We start from the raw sequence: 23,933 nt of genomic DNA on the forward strand, positions 1-23,933 counted from the left end.
CCACAAGTAAAATTTCACGAGATTGTTATGAAGTTTTATTTGTAGAATTTGAAACTCGATCCAGTGACTGTTTTTCAATTACATGTGAAGAAAAGTGGTTCTTTATGAATTTTAGCCCACATATTCTTGGAACAGTCCAAGTATGTCTTTTTGAAATCGTTTCACCACTTGGCAAAGCCATATAATTTTTCCAATCATTAATGGCCATTTTTAGGTCATGTATTTTGTTACCAAGACCTACACAACAATTTGCATACATTGTGCACACTAAATTAACATCTTTGCTAGGTTCACAAAATCCTCCAAAATAAGCTGTGTCCAAAAACATTATTTTCAGTTTAATTTTCTTGAGAAATGGATGAAATTTGATTATGTTGAGCACGTCTTGATCGTGTTTTTCTGGATAAATCTTCCTTGAGTCATACCAAAATTTGTAAAATTGGATCGTTTGATTATTAGATTTCACATATTTGAACCCTCCGTTTGGCGCGTTCTTCAGATTGAATGAGTTGTGGACATAATGATCACAAGCAATTTGAAAATCGGCATGTGAATAAAAATGTGCAAATGGTCTTCGAAACCATAATATATCTGCATCCTAAAAAACACAAAAATTAAAAAGAAATTATTAAATAAAATGGTCACAAATTGTAAAATCATAAAGATGTAACTAGAAAGAAGTCACACTATGATATGAAAATAAGTAAAAAAGTAAAACCACCTAAGGTCTCAAAATTTGTTACTAATTGGTTCATTACTCATTAGTCCACTGGTCTCCATTTCTTTATCTTAATGGTCGAGCAAGAATGTTTTACTTTTTAATAATAAGGGTTGTGGTAGAATGAAAAGTATTTATTCATTCATCCTTTATCAGAAGTTTCGGGTTCAAGTTTTAACTGAGTCGCCTTTGTTATGGGACGCTTTAGCCCCAATATAAAATTTTCTAACACGAATCCGAAATTAGTCAGCCCAATGCGAAAATTGAGTATCATAAGAACAGAAAACAAAAATAAATAAACCGATCTTTGAAAATTTAAGAAATAATTCAGAAAAACATATATAGCAATTGCAAATGGCATCATTTGAAAAATTATAAAAGCAGTTTAACTTTAGAGAAAAGACCAATGAAAAATGTATTATAAAAGAGAGAGCTTTCTTTTATTTTTTCAATAAAGATGATTGGTGGTTTACATCATAAGAAGATTGCACTTAAGGATGTGATTTAGAGGTAAATAAAGTAGGGTGAAACCATAAAAAATCAGAATTCAAATTCTAGCAGAAATAAAAAGACATGGTGGGAGATAGTCTTCCATGCAAATATTCTTCATTTAGTTATGGTTAAATTATAACTATTCTTGCTTAATTTTTAACTTTTAAAGTGAAATTTCTTGGTTCGGTATAAATATCTGATCGCTGGCGGATAGTATTTATCCTTGGACACCATCGTTCAACAACAATAACAACAATAACAAACTCAGTGTAATTTCACAAGTGAGGTATGGAGAGGGTAGAGCGTACGCAGTCTTTTTCCTATCATATGAAGATAGAGAGACTGTTTCCAATAGATACTCGGCTCGGACACCACCGTTAGTAAAAGGAAATGACAAAAGAAAGCTTACCGTGAAAATGAAGTTATATCCCATCTCGAGAACAATACGAAGAAAATCGATTCTCCTCCACATCATCTTCAAATAATCATCACTCATAAAATGTGCTTCCCCAGAGAAATCAACTCCATTTGTGATTAATGCATAGCAATGTGAGTGAATCTCCAAACAACGAGAATACGCAGTTTGATCCAAAGCTACAACTAATACATGATTCAATAGAGAATTTGTATTGTTTCCAATTCTAAAGCTCTCCAAAAAAAGATCAAAAATGGAATTTGGAGCTGTCCATGCTGCATTTAGAGTTGTTATGATCACTGTTTTGTCTGCCATGGCTGCCTCTTTTAACACTTGTTTTAATTTACTTTGCTTCTTGCTCTGAAAATGTCCACGAAATTAATTAGGTAATACTTAGAAAGAATTTAAGTTGTTAAATGAATATAAACGATAGGGTCATTTAAAAGGAATTACAATTTTATTCAATAAGACCTCAAACAATGGTAAGTATACTTATTATAACAGGTTAAATTACATTGATAGCGTAAATATTCTATTTAATGTCAATATGTATATAACTTAAATTCAATTGAAAATGAAGAGGAAATAATAAGTTCATAGTAATTGTTTAACACAGACGTCTTTTACTGTTTTACCTACGAATAGCATACTAGTTTCTTTCTTCCTTGAGAATTCCAAATAATACAAATAAAAGGATCATTGCAAATAACATTTACACTGTCAATGTAATTAATTTATTGTAATAAGTAACTTTTTTTATTTTCTAGAAACAAAGTGCATTATGAAATAGAAAAAGAGTAATAGATAACTCACTGTTGAAGGTAGAATATTTCCTTGCCTGAAATCTTGAGAAAATGAAGAAAAGGAGTTGTAAGAATTTGGAAAGGATTCTAAAGGGTATGTATTAGAGTGACAATAAAGAACAAGGCAATAAGTAGAAATTGTAAATAATAAGATGAAAATCTTGATAACTTTACAAGAGAAGAGTTGTTGGTGGTAATGGTAATGGTGGTGGTGGAAGGGCGGTAATTGGAGGCCGCCAGATTTGGTGGTGGAGGTCTCCAATAACCGTTGGTGTTGGTGGTGGAAGGGCGGAAATTGGAGGCCGCCAGATTTGGTGGTGGCGGCCTCCAACAACTGTTGGTAGTGGAAGGGCGGTAAGTGGAGGCCACCAGATTTGGTGGTGGCAGCCTCCAACAACCGTTGGTGATGGAAGGGCGGTAACTGGAGGCCGCCTGATTTGGTGGTGGCGGCCTCCAACAACCGTTGGTCATGGCCTTTGTTGTTTCTTACTCCTTTAAAATCCACCATTTTTGTCAAATTCAGTTCTTGTGTATACTAAGAGCCATGCCCTTCTATTTAAATTATGATTATGATACTAAAATAAACATTCAACTTTAATGTATCCTCAAGCAAAACTACCCTCTATAATCTCTTCAAAATTAGTGTTTTTTTGCCACTCAATTTAGCTAGCCTAGTTGGGCAAAGATACTTAGAGTTTGCGAAAATTTTTATTCGTACTCGGTGTATATGTCATACATTCATTACTTTGATGTATGCGTAGAACGCAGATATACTCCTTCCCAGAAAAAGATAAGTAGCAATTTTAAGTAGCTATTTACATAAATATATCAAAGTATGTACAAAGAGAAGAAGCACTACCCCTTTAGAGGATTTAAAGTTTGTGGTTCGCAATTCTATTCTTGTTAAGCTATTGTGTTCTAAATAATAATTTGTACATATCTAATGAATTTCTTAAGACAAATACGGAATTTGGACTAAAGCAACTGAGTTCGGTCGAACCCTCAACGGTAAGGCTAGCTCCGCACCTGCCCCACCCCATCAAATAAAAATAAAAGGAAGGGAAGACTTTGTTGATTAGTAAAAGAATTGTATCCAATGTGAATTTGGTAATTTCAATGAAAGAATTTTGGCAAGATTATCTATTATATTCAAATGCAATAAAGCATTGTGGCTTTCAATAGCGTTAAGGAATCCCTGTAGCACATGTAAGTGTTGAAGTAAAAACTTATACTGAACGAATACTTTTATTAATTTTGTTATGTCTTTGACACTCATAGCTTATCTTGTAAACGTAGCAAAGTTATCTTACTTTACCCACAAATTTCATTGTCAACAGTACTACCAGAATGCTCAACCTAGTCATAGTCCAATTAAGTCAATGTGAAAAGGGATTAGTGCATTAAAAATTATATATAATTCATAATCAAGAATTAGTACTGAGGTTCAATTAAATTTGAATCTGTGCCAGGAAGTTTCGAGGGGTAAAATATTTCCTAACAAAGACGATTTCATACCTAGGGTTCGAATTTAAGACCTTTGATTAAAGATAAATGAGTATTTACTACTTCATCATAACCCTTATTGGTGCACGATAATGTTTCCAAACTTGTAAAAGAAAAAGATAGCATGTCTCTCATGTATTTCTTCTCACACTTTTCAAACCTTAATAAGTTTCGTAGAGAAACTATGAGTATAGAGAATTTAACTTTTGATGGCTTTTAGAAATTTCTAATATATAAAAGCATTTTAGTCTATAATAGTATGTAATTTGTCTTATTTTTATATTATTATGTAGTTTATTTTGTGAACAGTTATTTGTAATTATTTTTAGGTAATAATGATGCAAAATATTGTTTTATGGAGCCGTTGTGAATGGAAAAGCCGTAAAGTCGTCGTCGAAGCCAAATGCTTCAGTACTATATTGAACTGTTGTAGTGTCTAATTTTAAATTTGAAATTTAATAAATTTAGCATGGTGTTAATCAAGAGATTAGTTTAATTGATCTTCGAAAAATAAAATGTGACACTTAAACTAGGACAATTGATAATATACACGAAAGATATTAACTTTCGATTTCTCGTGTTTTCTCTTGTCGTTTCTATTTTTGCGAGTTTGGTTTGGAGAAAGATAGTATTGGTCTTCTTCAACTCATATTGTTTTCATTTTTATTCATCAAAAGAGTTTCGGTTTTTCATTTCTTTTTATTTTCCTAATCGTGCCCAACTACAGAATGGGCACGATTTACCCCGTTCTAGCGTCCAAACAAGCCGACCGTTCTAAGTTATGGGGTGGTCAACTAGCACTTTGGTATAATATTTGTAAGGATCAATTTGAATAATCTTGACCTTTGGGGTAGGATCGGACGGATAATTACGCTTGACGGTTCGGCCTAACGGTCATCGGATTATAAATGTAGTAATTCGCTACCATCCAATAAGACAACCGGCGGATTGGTATCTGATTAACAATTATTGGGCGGTTATCGAGCGGTTATCGGCTAAACCAAATAGGAATTTTTTGAACAATCATTCAATCAATACCAAACAGTTTCAAATCAATATCAAATTTTTAATACCATCTAAGATCTAACTAAACGGTATCTTTTAATTGAAAAGTCTTCAAAACTACTCATACTGTCATACACTTATTAACCAAATTTTTAGTACCATCAAGACTACTCATACAGACATACATGTATTAATCATTGAGATTTCGATTTTTCGACTTTTCAGTTTTCAGTTCAAGAGAGAGACGAGACTGACGACTTCTCTGCCTTTAGTGCTTGCAGATAATTGAGAATTAGAAAATAGAAATTAGGGATTTAGCCATTTATAGTTTCAATAGTACTTTATATACATAGGGGTAAAAGTGTAAATATAAAAAAAATTAACGGGTTAACGATTTACCCGACAAGAAAATTGAGTAATCTGTCCCCAAACCATTAAGCCGTTAATTATGAAATCTCAATCCGTTCACCATTCATTACCCTGATAATCCGATACCAATAAGTCAATAAGCCATCGGTTCAGAATCCGTTCACCATTTATTACCCCGATAATCCGATACCAATAAGTCAATAAGCCATCGGTTCAGTTCGGTTACAGTTTTAGTTCGATTTTGAACGGCCCTACCTTGGGGTGGCTCTTTTCTCCCTTTTCCTTTTAACATTACACCTGAATACAACATTGTAAAAAGCAAATATACAAATAAAAATATCTGATTGTATGTATATAAAAAGGAAAATTCAGATGTTTTACTTAATTTCTTTGGTGATTTGGTGAAAAAGGGAATTCAGATCCATCGTTTGTTACGTCTTGACCCATTGGCTCCTTTAAACCATCTATCCCACTTAACATCTGATGGGCCTTTTGTCCTGCAAAAGCAAACCAACATTCACTTTATTTTGTTTGGACGGTTTGAAATTTCAACACTACTTATCTTCACTTAAATATCAGATTAAGAAATTTTTAACTTAAATAATTGCCTACCAAAAAAATAAGTACAAAATACAAAATTGACCGGTCGATTGAACTAATTACATTCATTAGCCAAAAAATATATAAAATATGTATACTTTTTGTATATAATACACATATTACAAAATCTATTATCTTTTGGAGCGGCTAAAATATATATTTCTTAAGAAATTAACTGGCATACACACACACACAAGGGGACCGGAAGCGAAACCTCTAAAAGATTAGGGCGGAAATAAAAGAGAAGTAAGGACAGGAAGCAAATGACGATAATATAATTAAACATGCAGAAAATACAATTACAGTGCAATAATTAAACTAGGCGGTAGAGCCGACCAAATAAATAAAATACAATAAAATAAATTAAGTTCCTTAACCAACCATAATGCAAGAATAATATAAATATAAATATAATATAAACTTGATTATTATTCAAATTAAAAAATTGATATTACAAGTCAAAAACTTGTAATAATATGCTAGAGAGAGTAAGCTCTAACCAATTCTAGACAGAGGGAGAGAATTCTTTCTCGAGTGATAGTGTAGTGTATTTTTACAAGTGACAAGGAGGCTATTTATAGCCAAAAACTAAAACAAGATAATGTTTCCTAATGTCATTGATGATGTCATTAAGATTAAGTGATTGTTGATGTCATGGATGATGTCAATATGTTGTCATGCTGATGTAATCCCTGATTATTTTCTAATAAAATTATATCGGGGTCTTCTATCTTCTTATCATTTTTCGGACGAATATGCTTGACATTGCTGAACGGGATTTTGTGTCTTGATTTGGTGGAGAATATTTTTCATTTGGTGGATAAAATCAACTTTGCTGTTGTTACATCCCGCATTTTCGTATGTTAAAGTTTAGTCGTAAACTAATCGACGCAAGTTCGGAAATGAGATTATTTAAGATTATAAGTATTACGTTATTTCAAATAAGTGATAAGTAAATTCGTGAATGAGAGAGTAAGCGAATCGAACAAAATGAGTTCCGTTGGAGTTTGACAATTTGGGATAAAATACGGTCTGAGCTATAATACCTGGTATTTATGGACTATTGACATACAAGGTACCACATGACTATGATAGTAAGGTGTATGAGGTATGTTAAAAGTGAGTAGTATTTTATGTAATTTGGAATAATTCTCATTATGTGAATAATTAGGTAATCATTGATTTTAGTGGATGATTAACAATTGATTAAGATATTTTGATGAGATTAAGGAGCCCCTCCCCAAAACGTGGCAACACCCTTAGTTCCATTTAATGACTCTTAATTTCTTACACATGTGTCACATTTAGGGGATTAGGTGGATTAGTCATCAAATAAGTGGGTCATCGCCCACTATGAACTTTCCTACACTAGTAAGGTGTTTCATTTTCTTAATAACTAAGATCAAGAATCCAGGGAGGAATTCATGAGAGATTTTCCTCAAAATTCAATTATTAAGTTTCCTCTTGAATGTTTTTGGTGAATGCTACAAGTAATTAAAATGGGACAAATATGCATTGAGGAATACTTGTTTCACTATATACATGTCGTAAGATTGCAGTTGTTGATGCTCTGGTCATGATTTGATATTGCAAAGTTGTATTCTGGAGGTGGGGTTACATGAAAACTGTTGAATTTTTGCTACAACATAAATGACATTGTTTGTTGATTTCATGCCAATGGGATAAAGCGTGAATTGCGAATTCTAAAAGAGCACGGTATAATCTTTCTCAAAAGTATCATACGGATTTTTCCCTAATTCGATCTGACGTTACGTGTTTTATCACAAAAGACGGGTGTTAGAGGAATTGTTAAGAGAATCGGCTCAAGTATGTTAAGGTTATCCCTTCTTTCTTTTGGCATGATCCATACGATACAAACGAAACGAGTAAACGCACAATTTTCATAAATGACTCTATTCATAGAAGTACTATGGGTGTCTATATTCTGTTCATGGGTCTCAGAAAAATACGTATTTGATAAAATTTATCCAAAAGGCATATTGATTTTATGATATTTCGAGAAATCTTATTAACGTATTTCTTATGCATTTATACATGTACATTGACCCATGACCAGATGGCATTGTATACGCGTATATTATATGTATATGGGATATGGGAAAAGGTTATGGCGTTATATACGCACCACCACCTGATCAGCTGGTATACGTTGATGATTTTGCCCACAGTGGCTGAGATGATATGATGGGATGCCCTCAGAGGCTTGATGATGTTATGTACGCATATACCTATGCATGGTATGATATTTATACGCATATGCATGACATTGTAAATATTAATGATTCATAGAGTTATTTAGACGTACATGTCGAGTCTTTTACTCCATGTTTTTCTCATGTCTATTGTTTACTGATTTTCATTCCTTACATACTCGGTACATTATTTGTACTGACGTCCCTTTTGCCTGGGGATGTTGTGTTTCATGCCCGCAGGTCCCGATAGACAGGTCTTATTAACGTATTTCTTATGCATTTTTACATGTACATTGACCCATGACCAGATGGCGTTATATACGCGTATATTATATGTATATGGGATATGGGAAAGGGTTATAGCATTATATACGCACCACCACATGATCAGCTGGTATACGTTGATGATTTTACCCGCAGTGGCCGAGATGATATGATGGGATGCCCTCAGAGGCTTGATAATGTTATGAACGCATATACCTAAACATGGTATGATATTTATACGCATATGCATGACATTGTAAATATTAATGATTTACAGAGTTATTCAGACATACATGTCAAGTCTTTTACTCCATGTTTTTCTCATATCTATTATTTACTGATTTTCATTCCTTACATACTCGGTACATTATTTGTACTGACATCCATTTTGCTTGGGAACGCTGTATTTCATGCCCGCAGATCCCGATAAACAGGTCGAGAGTCCTCCAAGTAGGCTATCAGCTCAGCGGAAGATGTTGGTGTGCTCTATTTGCTCCGGAGTTGCTATTGGTCAGTATGATTAGGACATGTATTGATTGGTATGGCGGGGCTCTGTCCCGACCTTTATGACAATTATATATCCTTAGAGGCTTGTAGACATATGTCGTGTACGTGAAAGATTGTACGGCCTTATCGGCCTATGTTCAGTGTAATTTTGGTCTTATAGGCCAGTATGTCATATGTATAAGTTTGTATTCCCTCATACTTTACTCTGGTTCATTTACGTATGATAGAATGATACGAAAGATACATTACGTTGGTACTCAGTTGAGTAAGGTACCGGGTGCCCGTCGCAGCCCATCGATTTGGGTCGTGACAAAAGTGATATCAGAGCAGTTCTGTCCTAGGGAGTCTACAAGTCGTGTCTAGTAGAGTCTTGTTTATGGGTGTGTTGTGCACCACACTTATAAGCATGAGGCTACAGGGCATTTAGGACTGTCACTCTTTCTTCTTACTCTAGATCGTGTGGTAGAGCTCAGTTGTAAGAACTCAATTTCCTAAACTCTATCTTATTCATAATACGACGATGCCTACATCCAAAAAGACGGTTGGTAAGAGATATAGCTGTGGAAGAGTTGAGTCAGAGGAACTCGAATTTTGCATCATGCTTATAATGAGTAAATGTGAGGTCTTCAGCAGATCATGTATGTACAAAACAATGTGTAAGGTTCTTGATAAGGATCCTTAAGGCAAGAATGTCTATCCACCCATATGGTAAAAAAGCAACGAGAGAATCAGAAGGTACATGATTCAACAAGTAAAAGAAGCAAGATGAAGAAGGGTACGAGGCGCCCAGTTAATGAAGATTATCAGTATTTACAAATCAGGCAGAGGAATATAAGCCTTTTGAGTTACCTTCAACAATAACAGAGGTATGTACAATTATCCACACCTATATTATTTATGCCCTATGGGGGCTAACAAAAGTAGTATAAGAGGAGGACGGATATCAGGATCCGGCTGGGGTTAGAGTGATCCAAAATGGTGGATGGATTATTTGCGTTAGATGACATTTTCGAAGATTATTGCAAATGTGCTAATAGATCCCCTTGTGGAACACCCAGATGGTGCACTCTAAAATAGTACAGCTAGATCTGAGTACTATAAAGATAGGCACTGGAAGCCTTGAAGGGATAAATATTACCTTAGTATGGCTCTCGTCCCTAGTAGAGCGAGAATGTTAGGCAACCCGAAGAGCCAATTAATAAAGCAAGGGGAGCTAAAAGCAAAAGAATGTCTTGTTGAAGTCTTCAAAAGAAAGTGATAGGTAGAAATATTAGCAGGGAAATAAGAAGAGAGATGAGGAAGCATTATGAGTAAGATGTGATACATGGGACAACGGTAGATCAAAAAGATGACAGTATTATAGAGTCAATAGTCAAGTGAAGGAAAGGATGAGAGGTGACAGGCCTTGAGACAACAAAAGAGTATAGGCCATAAAGTCATATCCTCATTTCGAGAAATAAGTTCGTGACTCCAACGTGATTACTAAAAGGAAAAAAATTAAACCCCACAGTAATAAGAAATCAGCATGGACTGATGAACAAGATAAACTAAACATGAACTGGGGACTGAGTAATAGTCGGCATTATGAGAATTTCAGAGATTGCGTCCCAGCGATAATAGAATCGACGACAGAAGAATACCCTTTAAAGGTCATTCAGAAAGACGCTTCCCTAAAGCAAGCAGGGTGAGTAAAGTTAAGCTTAAGGGACTGTATGTGCCAGTTACAGTAAGTGTCACCCTCGCGAGTGGGGAATTTCATTATCTTTGGTACAGAAGGATTACCGCAAGGCGAGTAAGGATCATCGATGATGTGAAAAGATGCCAACGATGAGAAGGTAAAATATCTATACGTAGATCATCGTAGCACTAAATCTTAGTGCTCCCCTAAAGGGGGGAATATGGTGTGATGTGACATTAAATCAGAATTAAATGGTTCTAGTAACTATGGAATGTTAAAGGAAGAATACGATAAAAAGGAGAAAGGGATGAGATTACACTCATTCAAATCCTACAGATATGTTATGGTTCCAGAACATTATGCAAGCACGATGTCAAGGAGAGGAAGTGAGGGTTCATACCTGAGATGTTATTGATAGATAAGGAACCAGTGCGAGACGTAAGTTAAGACAAAGAAAATAACCCAAGAAAGATTATGCGAAATATTGATATGAGAATGGGCCAACGAGTAGTTAGTAGTTGATTCATGAAGAACCTAGTTATGGCTAAACAAGAGGACACAGAAAAATCAACAGATTGTGCAAGACGAAAATAGTGAACTCCAACATGGGGAATTCAGTCTCGCAGATATGACATCGTGATCCTTGAGATATATTCATATAGGAGTTTGGGTAGTTAAAGGTAAATAAAAAAGAATGCCACTGGGAAGACAATCAAAATATTAATTCAGAAGCAATCCTACAAGCACAAGGACGTGGAAATAAGTAACTACGGATAATTATAGGCGGGGAAGAACATCAAAAATTTCGTCAAGTATACGATGTGATAAGCTTGTAACTTTACAAGAGCCAGAAGGTCTCCCTAAATACTACAACGAAAGACTAGCTGAGGAAATAAGGAAGAAGGCTTCAACCTAAGCACAATGACCAAAAGAGGAAATGGTCTTGTAACAACAGTCTCACAACAATATTGTATGCACTCCATAAGGAAGTGGCACCTAGCGTGGTTAATGAGCGGGAAATGAAACCAAAAGTAATATTCAAGACTATATGAATTGCACAAAATTCCGATATGCATGGGAACTAATATAAGCTAAGTATGCACGCAACAAGGGGGTAGAAAGACCAGAAAAAGTAATTGCTTACGTTTAAAGAAAGCTGAGATGGAACGAAAGGAATTATTCAATCAATGATCCAGAGTTAGTTACATTATGAACGCACTCAAGATTTCGGAGTATTATCCATGCAGCATGTATGTTGACAATCATACAGCTGTAGAAGACTCTGGTATAAGTTAAAAGAAAGAATTGAATCCAGGTCATAGACAAGGGATTGAATTGTTAGATGATGGTATCACGGATATTCCATAGCGTCTATGAAAGGCTAAAGTAATAACTCATACCATGAGCCGCAGATCGGAAGGTAGCTTAAGCCTACATAAAGGTTGATCAGAGGGAAGAGGAAACTAAAGAGTTACACCAACTAAGTAAATCAGCAGTCTGATTATTGGACCCATAAAATTATAGACCTCGCGATTGAGAACAATGCAGGATCACTCTTAAATATTAGAGGTACAAGAGAGATAGTACAATAGCCATATTCTATAACGGCTCTACGATAAAGCCAGTCAGAAGAGTACCAGCCTCATAAGAAGTCAGTATGAAGCTCTCACCGGATTGTGTATGCACCAAAGGTGCAAGTATTATAATAGAGCTTCAAGTTGTGGATGTGAATTATACCTATGTGGAAGAAAGGTTATGAAAGAGATAAAAGATGTGATGCGAGATTTTAAGGCAGGTAAGGTAAAGGAAGGTTGTGAATAGTCCATACTTCAGATAGAAGGCTAGAAGCGTTGGGATTCAGTATCCAGGAATGATAGCAGCGTCGTCAGTGGCATACCTTCCAGCCTATGGTTTCTAGGTACCGAGAGGCCTAGTTAAGAGAGTAAAGAAGAGTTTGAGATGATGTGATATCTCGCTTGATGTTTCAGAATAATATAAGGAAATCTATGGTGCAAGCAAGTTGAAGGAAGGTTGCGAGCAGTATTAATAGATATGTGTAGGCCGTAAGCTAAACTATGGTAGAGCAAAAAAGTTTTAAGAAAACTCTAGTAAGGATGAGAAAAGGCGAGTGAGAAGGTGACCAGAATGGATAAATCCTCGGGATTAAGCTCATAAAAATAAGAGAGCTGATGGTTTCTCTAAGTTATAGAAAGTTCAGTATAGCCTGAATGAACTCAAAGGAGTCTAAGACTAATAGCATTTAGAAGCGATGGAATGCTGCCCTAGTAGTAGAATAAGGGTGTAATTGTGATAGATAAAGGATGATGTTTGGGCCTTCGATTAGGTAATGATTTGAAGAAAAAAAGAGGATTTCATGAATTGTACATGATTAAATTACCCGTGTAAGGTGAATCACATTGGGATGCTATGAAATACGGTTATGAAAACTACTCCAGATGTTCCTCGATGCAACATAAGCCCTAGTGGCAAGGTATTACGTAAGAAGTTTCAAGTTATCAGTGGTAGGTTGTAGATCAATATTGAGGTGAATCAACAATGGATGGTTAAAAGTTACAAAGTATGAGATGAGATTAGGTTGTCATTCTTAAGATGAACAGTAATGAGGAAGTATTAAAGGACTTAGACTTATACATATAGGATAAGCAACGAGAGTAAGCTGGAATTTGGTAGCAGACATCAGCAACGATAAATCAAAGTAAGAGTTATGGTATAGTATGATCTACCTAGATGCAGTAAAGTCATACGGATGGATAACCAGGTTTATGAAATAAGATATAGTAATATTCGTAAGTTCGATAGAGTACCGAGCGAAGAACTTTAGTACACCTATAGATGCCAGAGCGACATCTTGTCAAGTTCTGTATATATTACAAAGTGAGGCCTAAAGATTGGTTAAAAACTGGAGGAAAAAGGAGAGAAGAATAACATGCTGCATGATAGAAGGTAGCAACAGTTATGAGATTAGAAGGATTCCGACCACAAGTCATGGTGTGAGAAAGAGGCCTAAAAGGGGGAATACCCTAGCCTTTGGAATTTCACAGAACAGTTGCCTAGATGGCAAGGAGAGTACTAAAAGTATTCGGAATACATAAGTTATGAAAATGATAAGTGCATCAGTTAACATTCGAGGACGAATGTTCCAAATGGGGGAATGATGTTACATCCTGCATTTTTGTATGTTAAAGTTTCATCGTAAGCTAATCGACGCAAGCTCGGGAATGAGATTATTTGAGATTATAAGTATTACGCTATTTCAAATAAGTGATAAGTAAATTCGTAAATGAGAGGGTAAGCGAATCGAAGAAAATGAGTTCCGTCGGAGTTTAAAAAAAATATGGGATAAAATACGGTACGAGCTATAATACCCGGTATTTATGGACTATTGACATACAAGGTACCACATGACTATGATAGTAAGGTGTATGAGGTATGTTAAAAGTGAGTAGTATTTTAAATAATTTAGGATAATTCTCATTATGTGAATAATTGGATAATTATTGATTTTAGTGTGTGATTAATAATTAATTAAGATATTTTGATGAGATTAAGGAGCCCCTCCCCCAAACGTGGCAGCACCCCTATTTCCATTTAGTGACTCTTAATTTCTTACACAGGTGTCACATTTAGGGGATTAGGTGGATTAGTCATCTAATAAGTGGGTCACACCCACTAAGAACTTTCCTACACTAGTAAGGTGTTTCATTTTCTTAATAACTAAGATCAAGAATCCAGGGAGGAATTCATGAGAGATTTTCCTCAAAATTCAATTATTAAGTTTCCTCTTGAATGTTTTTGGTGAATGCTACAAGTAATTAAAATGGGACAAATATGCATTGAGGAATACTTGTTTCACTATATACATGTCGTAAGATTGCAGTTGTTGATGCTCTGGTCATGATTTGATATTACAAAGTTGTATTCTAGAGGTGGGGTTACATAAAAACTGTTGAATTTTTGCTACAACATAAATGACGTTGTTTGTTGATTCCATGCCAATGGGATAAAGCGTGAATTGCAAATTCTAAAAGAGCACGGTACAATCTTTCTCAAGAATATCATACAGATTTTTCCCTAATTCGATCCGTCGTTACGTGTTTTATCACAAAAGATGGGTGTTAGAGGAATTGTTAAGAGAATCGGCTCAGGTATGTTAAGGCTATCTCTTCTTTCTTTTGGCATGATCCATACGATACAAACGAAACGAGTAAACGCACAATTTTCATAAATAACTATATTCATAGAAGTACTAGGGGTGTCTATATTCTTGATTCCTCATGTAAATTATTATTATATCTTCTGTTCATGGGTCTCAGAAAAAATACATATTTGATAAAGTTTATCCGAAAGACATATGATTTTATGATATTCCGAGAAATCTTATTAACGTATTTCTTATGTATTTATACATGTACATTGACCCATGACTAGATGGCATTATATACACATATAATATATGTATATGGGATATAGAAAAAGGTTATGGCGTTATATACGCACCACCACCTGATCAACTGGTATACGTTGATGATTTTGCCCACAGTGGCCGAGATGATATGATGGGATGCCCTCAGGGGCTTGATGACGTTATGAACGCATATACCTAAATATGGTATGACATTTATATGCATATGCATGACATTATAAATATTAATAATTTACAGAGTTATTCAGACATGCATGTCGAGTCTTTTACTCCATATTTTTCTCATGTCTATTGTTTATTGATTTTCATTCCTTACATACTCGGTACATTATTTGTACTGACGTCCCTTTTGCATGGGGACGCTGCGTTTCATGCCCGCAGGTCCCGATAGACAGGTCGAAAGTCCTCCAAGTAGGGTATCAGCTCAGCGGAAGATGCTGGTGCGCTCCATTTGCTCCGGAGTTACTATTGGTCAGTATGATTAGGACATGTTGATTGGTATGGCGGGGCTCTGTCCCGACCTTTATGATAATTATGTATCCTTAGAGGCTTGTAGACATATGTCGTGTACGTGAAAGATTGTACGGCCTTATCGGCCTATGTTCAGTGTAATTTTGGTCTTATAGGCTAGTATGTCATATGTATAAGTTTGTATTCCCTCATGCTTTACTCCGGTTCATTTACCTATGATAGAATGATACGAAAGATACGTTACGTTGGTACTCGATTGAGTAAGGTACCGGGTGTCCGTCGCGACCTATCGGTTTGGGTCGTGACATCTGCTAGAACTGGCTAGGTGCAATAGATCTCTGCTATAAAATTGAAATTTGGGCAGCATCCTTTATGCCTAGATATTGTGGATTAGCCAAAAACTACTTGTTTACTGTTGGGACATATGCTTCAGATGAATTCCAATTTTTGTATCACTTTCAGTGGCGTTAGAGGGCTAGCCACGGTAGTCCTTTGTGTCCTTCTGGTTTGTGGAAGGAAAACTTCTGGGAGTAGATCCACGGAATGTGAAATCAGTGGGAAATTAAAGGAGTATGGATATTTGATGCTCACTAAAAAAGCTCTAACCAATTCTAGAGAGAGGGAGAGAATTCTTTCTCAAGTGGTAGTGTAAGGTGTGTGTTTTACAAGTGATAGGGGGCTATTTATAGCCAAAAACTAAAACAAGATAGTGTTTTCTAGTGTCATAGATGAAGGCATTAGGAGTAAGTGCTTGTTGAAGTCAGTTGTGATGTCAATATGTTGTCACGCTGATGTAGTCCCTGATTATTTTTTATCAGAAAATTATATCGGGTCTTCTTTTGATGATGATGATTTTTTAGACGAAGATGCTTGACATTGTTGACCTAAAATTTGTGTCTCCAAGCAACCCTCAAAAGACACAGTTAGACCAAGCCAGCCCAAATACAGAAAATCATCAGACTACGCCAAGAACGGAGTTCCCCAAGCTTATTTTAAAAAATTCAGAGCCCATTTCAATTTTCAGTACAAAGAAATGGGGAGACGTAGTTGAGGAAGAAGAATCTCAACAAGCTAAAACTTAACTAGCATAGACCATGTCTTCTCCTTGATCGGATGAAGAATTCATGCATTAGCGACAACTCATAGGATTCAAAGATCAAATGACCATGCCTGACCTTTTTAGAAAATAACTGAGAGATCAGTATCAATTGTATTAAAATTATTGTTCCAATGTGGCAGAACAAAGCCATGCATATTCTTCCAACCTCGTAGCGACCCAAATCCACACAGCCTCCTCACATCCTATGGTTGCTAAAAGCACCACACAAAAATCAATGGAGACTAAAAGCCTCATTGCACGCACTGGATGTCTATCCAACATCCCACAATACACAAGCACGGTGCATTTGGCACCCAATCGGGCACTTCACCAATGCCACAACCTATTTCTTCAAGCAAATGCTACTTCTCCGAGGAACCCACTTACATTAAGAATGAAAGTATCTACCCACTTATTCAAATTGAACAAGAATTATGGAATTCCAATCCCCAAGAGGTAACTAAGCAAATACTTAGCCCTTCAGCCAACTTTATACAAAAATCTCCCAACTATACTAAAAAATACTATGAGTTTTTTCTCACATACACCAGATCCTGCTTATTTAAATCCCACAAAGATAAGCAGACCCAATCATATATCACATACACTGCGGTGTGGATTAACAAAATAATCTCACCAAAAGAATAGGGAATACATCCAGATAAATACAAAAAGCTTTCTCAACCTTTTGATCAATAATTTTATAATTACTATGACTACCAGGCAGTATGGATGAATGCTTTTACCTTCCAAAACCAACTTAAAAATCATTCATGGTAATCATCTGCGGTAAATAATTAACCTCTGAATTTCTTTAGTGGTTTATGCATCAGTGGTTGCCTGCTTATGGTCATAAGGTTGAAATTTTTCCTTTGCTAGTAAAAGAAGGATATGACTATTCTTGCCACAGGTTTTTTAATGAGAAACATATACCCATACTCCTCTAATTATTTCATTTTTCATATCCCGTGGATCTACTCCCAGAAGATTTTCTTTCACAAACCAGAAGGACACAAAGGACTACCGTGGTTAGCCCTCCAAGGCCACTGAAGGAGGTATAAAAATTGGGATCCGTCTCAAGCATATGTCCCAACAATAGACAAGTGGTTTTTGGCTAATTCACAATATCTAGACATAATAGATGTTGCCCAAATTTTAATTTTACAGCAGAAATCTATTGCTGCAGCATAACTAATTAGTTCTAGCAGCGAACATGATTTTATCCGAAAAATAGAAATAATTCTCCACCAAATCAAGACACAAATTTTAGGTCAACAATGTCAAGCATCTTCGTCTAAAAAATCATCATCATCAAAAGAAGACCCGATATAATTTTCTGATAAAAAATAATCAGGGACTACATCAGCGTGACAACATATTGACATCACAACTGACTTCAACAAGCACTTACTCCTAATGCCTTCATCTATGACACTAGAAAACACTATCTTGTTTTAGTTTTTGGCTATAAATAGCCCCCCTATCACTTGTAAAACACACTACGTTACACTACTACTTGAGAAAGAATTTTCTCCCTCTTTCTAGGATTGGTTAGAGCTTATTCCCTCTAGCATACTATTATAAGTTCTTGACTTGTAATATCAATTTTTAGTTTGAATAACAATCAAGTTTATATTTATGTTGCTCTTGCTTTATGATTGGCTAAGCCACCTAATTTATTTTATTGTATTTTATTTATATAGTCGGCTCTGCTGCCTAATTTAATTATTGCACTCTAAATGTATCTTTTGTAGGTTTAATTATATTATCGTCACACACTTCTTGTCTTTACTTCTCTTTTATTTTTCCTCTAATCTTTTAGGAGTTTCGCTTCGGGTCCCTTTCACTTGTAAAAATACACTACATACAATAATTCTCACACACACACACACACATATATATATATATATATATATATATATATATATATATATATATATATATATATATATATGTGTGTGTGTGTGTGTGTGTGTGTAACTTCCCTATCAGATTTTTAATTTCAGGTGAAACGAACTTGCGACGTGCGTCTAATTCACACATCACATATTGTACTTTTAACTCCAGACCAAAGCCCTTGAGACTACTAGTCCCTTTTATTAGTTGTGTCACATAACTTTCTGATGATGGCATACTATTTTATGTAAAAATTAGAGATATTTAAGTCAAGCTTCAAAAATAAAGTAGAATTTTGAAAATCTCTGTGCTATCTATGTCTTTCTTCTTTTCATTTGCAAAACTAAACAAGAGAAACGAGGAATTTTCATCTCGAAGCAATTGATGTTGTTGTTCAAAACAAATTTTTTATGTTTTTCCTTAATCATAAAGAAACCTTAGTTTCTTTTTAAAAGGTCATATCTAATCTAATAGCTTATTTTGTCAAGTTTCTAAAATTAGCTTATTTTGAGAAGTATTTTTTCTCAAAAGTGATTTTTTTTCAGAAATACTTGGTGAAAAATAGTTTATGTATTTGATTAATTAATTTGAAAAGTATTTTTGAGCAGCAATGTTTAGCCAAGCTTTTAAAAAGTATTCTAAGTGCATTTTTTTCAAAAGTGCTTTTCAAAAAAGTGATTTTGCAAAGAAACTATTTTTTTATGTTACTTCAAAACTGCTTCCGCTTCTACTCAAAAGAATTTTTTCTTCTAAAAGCTTAGCCAAATACTTTAACTTTGAAAAAAAAAATACTTTTGAAAAAATTACTTTTGCTCCCGGAGAAGCTGTCAAGCAGCCTATAAGCTCTTGTTTTCCGTCCACCATGTTTTCAAACTCCGTGGAGCCCAAAAGAGGAATACCATTACGGTTGAAATGTCTAAATTTCTAGGTGAAATGACACAAAGAACCATCAAAGGATGTGGTGCAACGGATGGGGTTGCTCTTCCCTTAACCAGAGGTCTCGGATTCGAGTCCCGAGTGTGAAAAAATCTTTAGTAGGTAGTGTTTTCCCCTGAAAGGGGCCCTACACGGCGCGAATCTAAATATAATCGGGCTCCAAGACGGGTATCGGACACTGCGTGGTAAACCAAAAAACAAAATGAAAAAATGACACAAAGATACCAATGTTATTTCTTGGAAGGAGTCACGGCAAAGTCTATTCCTTTTATGTCTGGTACTCATATTGAGACCCGATTAAATTCGAATTCGTGTTGGAAAGTCCCACATTTGAGGTAAAATGCTCCATAACAAAGGAAATTTTATACCTAGTAATCGAACTCGAGACTGTTGAAAGAGAATATTTACCACTCCATTATAACTCTTGTTAATAATCCCGATAAAGTTTAATATTTAAGCAAAAAAGAATAGAATGACGGGTTCATTATCCATATGAACGATGCCTACTGACACTCCGATTGAAAGAAAAAAATTATTGTGGGAGGTTGTAGCACTAATATTCCACTCTTGGAAAAATAGAATTTAAAACTGGGGGTTTACATTTCGTTGTTCTTATTTCAACTTTATCTAAATTATTTTTTTTGGAATCTATTTTATTAACAAAAAACTAAACATATTTTACAGAATATAATTTAAGAAATTGCCAAATGAAGAACTAACAAAACGCTAAAAGCTATAAAATCAGTGATTAGGGCAGTTGGCTCAATTGACGAGACACTATGGAGACCCATGGAATTTCTTTTAGTTTTTATCCCTCCTTTGTAATTTATGTGCCCTAGCATGACTTTGGAGTTTAGGAAAAAAAAAAATATTTTTTTGAAAATCCTAAATATATTATAAAATTTGTGTAGCTATAAGATTTGAAACTTGTGATATTAAACGTATCAAAAATATGAGTAATAACTTCTTATTAAGACAAAATGAGAAGCTTAAATTTAAATCGTTCTCAAATTTATAAAATATGTCATTAATTTGGAAAATGGTCAATAAGAAAATAGTGTTATATTTGCTTATGGAGGCAGCTGAAATAGAAAACATAACACTCATAAGAAGTGTAAATTTGTGATAATTCTTACACTGGAAGCAGAGCATCTGGTTTGGATTCTACGATTGAAAGAAATCTGCAATAAAATAAAATAAAATAAGCAGACTCAACTTCAGATTTTTTCTTATAATTTTGAAATAAGAAACTTAAGATAGGGTATTTTATTTTAAACACTCCAAGTATATGATAATCACTTATATATTAAAAGGGTTAATTACAATATGACTTAATTTTGGATACACTTCCTGTATTTTAAAATCAAACAATTACACCAGCTATACTATAAAAATTCTACTCTTGCACCTCCTATGAGGTATATCCTAACTAAGAATATTGGAATATAGTTATTGAAAACAAGTTGAAATTATAAATAAAAAGAATATCATTTGTGTAGGATTTTTATTATATATTAGGTTTAAATATTTTTAGAAAACTAGGAAGAATATCATTATATTTAAGAGTTTCGAAAGATAAAAATATTTTGTCAACCGTCAACTTATTAAGTAATTTGCATCAATTTCTATTTAAAAGCTTCAAAAGATATGTATTACAAAGAATGTTTATTCTCTTTTTTAATCAAAAGTTCGGATAAAGATTTTAATAAAAATACATACAATTATTTTATTTATAATTTTAATTTATATTTCAATAATTATACTTTATATTTTAATATACTTAGAATCTACATCATAGGGGGTATAAGTATAGGACTTTCGTTGTATATAGGGTGTAAGTGTTTGATACTAAAATACAGGGGATGTAACTGAAATTTTGGAAAATAATTCCATAAAGGAAAGAAAAACTCCTTGAGATTGTTAATATAGGAAAAGAAAGGGGTGAAGAAATGAATAATCTAAAAACTTACTCTTTGCAGACTATGGAGGCCTCTCCATATGATTCAAGCTGCTCCAATTCTTCCTGCAATATAAATTTACAACACCTAACTTCAAATTCAAACAACAACAATAATAATAATAGAGTTTAAATTCTATACTTTGATCAGCGTATAAAGCTCAATCAAGTAACTTAGTAAAATAATTAAAAAAGGTATTATGATCAACATTAATCAATAACCCGATGAAAGTGTTAACTAATCTACTATTACAAATTAAATTACAATGTAAAACATCTTTAACCAATCAATATATATAATTTAAATACATTAAAAAAGAAGAAGAAATGATATTTCTAAAAGGGTATGAGCTTATGAACCAAAATTTTTATCGTGCTCAATCAAATAATAAACACTGACTATGATTTGGTTTATCTTCCCGACTTAGTAAAAAGATAATCTTGTTCTATATTTCATCAAGACGAAAATCATGCCATTTCTATTAATTATAAAGGAAAATATTAAAGAAATGAAGACCTGAATAAAGTGAATTTGCTGATCGAGAGAAGAAATGGCAGCAGCCATACGATGTTTCCCCATAACAAAATTAACAGTTGTTCTTGAAATAGGTTTTATAATTGTGTCAGCCATAGATGAAGAAGGAGAAAGAACTTCTGTTTTTTGTTTTCTTGGGTATTGGGGGTTGTATTTGTTTTTTTATAAGAGATGAGAAACCAATAATGAGTAGTCAAGGTTGGGGTTGTGTGAAAGCAGATCAAAAGTGGAGGAATAAACTATGGTCAAAAAGGTTGGTGGAGGAGTTGAGATTTGAGAAGAGTTGGAAGGAGAAATTTTATATTGTATCTCCCACTATCAATACAATCTTTTTTATTTGATTTAACTATTGATGGCTTTGTTTTTTTGGGGACTTACGCGAGAATATTTTTGGTCATCAATATTGCATGTATTCTCTATACAATCGAAATTTCATACTTTTATCTCTCGAGCTTATATAGTTAGATATTGCCTTATAGCGTTGGTAGTAATACACTATGTGGGACGAAGTAAGAACCCTTCTCGCCTCCTGCTGAGTTGTTCGGTTCACTCAGGTAGATCTATTAAAAAAGTAAAATATTTTTTACGAATAATTTTTTATTATTCTCAGACTTCGAATATTATAAAATAAGAAAACTAAGCTTATTTTTTTTAAGTAGGAAACTATTTAAGCTCTAATAGTGTGGTCTTTTACATTAGAAAGAAGCTCATAACATATGAAGAAAAAGTGAAATCAAGTTGGGAAGTGGATTAGGTGAGGAGGAGAGCACCACTCGAGGGGTCATGTGAATATGGAAATTGGCCCCAAAAGTTAATGTGTCAAAGAAAGGTGGCCACCAAAGTTGGTAATAGCATTTAGCAAGTAGTTTTCTTTTATACTTTTTTAACTTCTCTCTTTTTAAGAAAATTTTCGAAATTCAAATTTAAAATTTTCCAATAACTACACGACCTTGACTGTTTATTTTACCAGTATGAATAAATATATTCTTTAAAGTTTTGTTTCATCTTTAATTAGGCACAGATTTCAAGAAAGAAATAATGAAGTTTTTAAAATTTGTGATTTAAAACAAAGTCATAAACATTTTTGCGACTATAAATAATCTCATTAAGAATAAAATAAGAAGGTTAACATTAAATTATTTGTAAATATAAAAGTATATACTCTGAATTTCTTTTGTAACAGTTTAAAAATGTTTTACAGTACACAAATTAAAACGGAAAGGAGTATTAAATTGTCTTAGTTTACCTCAGAATATATGCGCATCGAGAATTTTTCATATGGCCATCACGTGTTTATTTTATTTAGAAGACTACTTTATGAATTTTTATGTAATGATTTTTTGTTTTCTGTTATTACATCTACGAATGTCTCTTTTTTTGTTATACTATTTATTTAATCATGCTGCTAACTCAGTCAAGAATGAAGATTTTCATGTCCCATTTCGTTCATCATCTCTCTTTTTTGACACGCTAATTCATCATCTAAATTCATCTTTTACGCCAGACTAGAAAAATCAAATATTTCTTAGGAAAAAAAAAAAGCCTATATTAATTCAAAAAAGGGAACTCTCGCAACAATACTGTGTAGGCTTAAAATATTTGTTGTAAATGGCTATTTTTTATTTCGCCACAACAGTTTAATATTTTTTGAGCAGCCTGAAAATTGTATGAGCAAATACGAGGTAAAATTAATAAATAGCCAGATTTACAAGTGGTAATTCAAAAATAGTCATATTTTTAAAAGTAATCGAAATTTAGCCACTTTTCATGGATAAAACTGAACGAAAACACTGTTCAAAATCCGAAAAATATTCCAGAATAATATACTAGAGTTCGAATTTTTTATATGTGAACTTCCAGCATAATATGCTGGAAGTTCATACACAGGTGCTCCAATCTCCAGTATATTGTGCTGGAACTTTCCGTGTGCTAGAGTTCCAGCATAATATGCTGGAAGTTCATACACAGCTGCACCAATCTCCAGTATATTATGCTGGAATTTTTCATGTTGTAGCAAAATAGTTGCTA

At 34.0% G+C, this 23,933-nt stretch overlaps 2 protein-coding genes across 2 annotated transcripts; both read right to left on the bottom strand.

Annotated features, from left to right (window-relative positions):
- LOC142161675 (uncharacterized protein At4g15970-like) lies at positions 1-4,191 on the bottom strand. The gene is made up of 3 exons (XM_075230623.1): positions 2,439-4,191; positions 1,620-1,985; positions 1-598 (listed from the first exon to the last, which is right to left on the bottom strand). Exons 1-3 carry the CDS (start codon positions 2,934-2,936, stop codon positions 26-28), a joined length of 1,437 nt encoding a protein of 478 aa, XP_075086724.1. The 5' UTR covers positions 2,937-4,191; the 3' UTR covers positions 1-25.
- A 1,037-nt stretch (positions 4,192-5,228) lies between these two features.
- On the bottom strand, positions 5,229-22,216 carry LOC107761193 (guanine nucleotide-binding protein subunit gamma 2). Its single transcript, XM_016579385.2, has 5 exons — positions 21,888-22,216; positions 21,384-21,436; positions 20,550-20,594; positions 5,687-5,802; positions 5,229-5,602 (listed from the first exon to the last, which is right to left on the bottom strand). Exons 1-4 carry the CDS (start codon positions 21,999-22,001, stop codon positions 5,721-5,723), a joined length of 294 nt encoding a protein of 97 aa, XP_016434871.1. The 5' UTR covers positions 22,002-22,216; the 3' UTR covers positions 5,229-5,602; positions 5,687-5,720.
- Between the last annotated feature and the right edge of the window lie 1,717 nt (positions 22,217-23,933).

Source organism: Nicotiana tabacum, chromosome 15, assembly GCF_000715075.1.
Source record: "Nicotiana tabacum cultivar K326 chromosome 15, ASM71507v2, whole genome shotgun sequence".
Lineage (NCBI taxonomy): Eukaryota > Viridiplantae > Streptophyta > Magnoliopsida > Solanales > Solanaceae > Nicotiana > Nicotiana tabacum.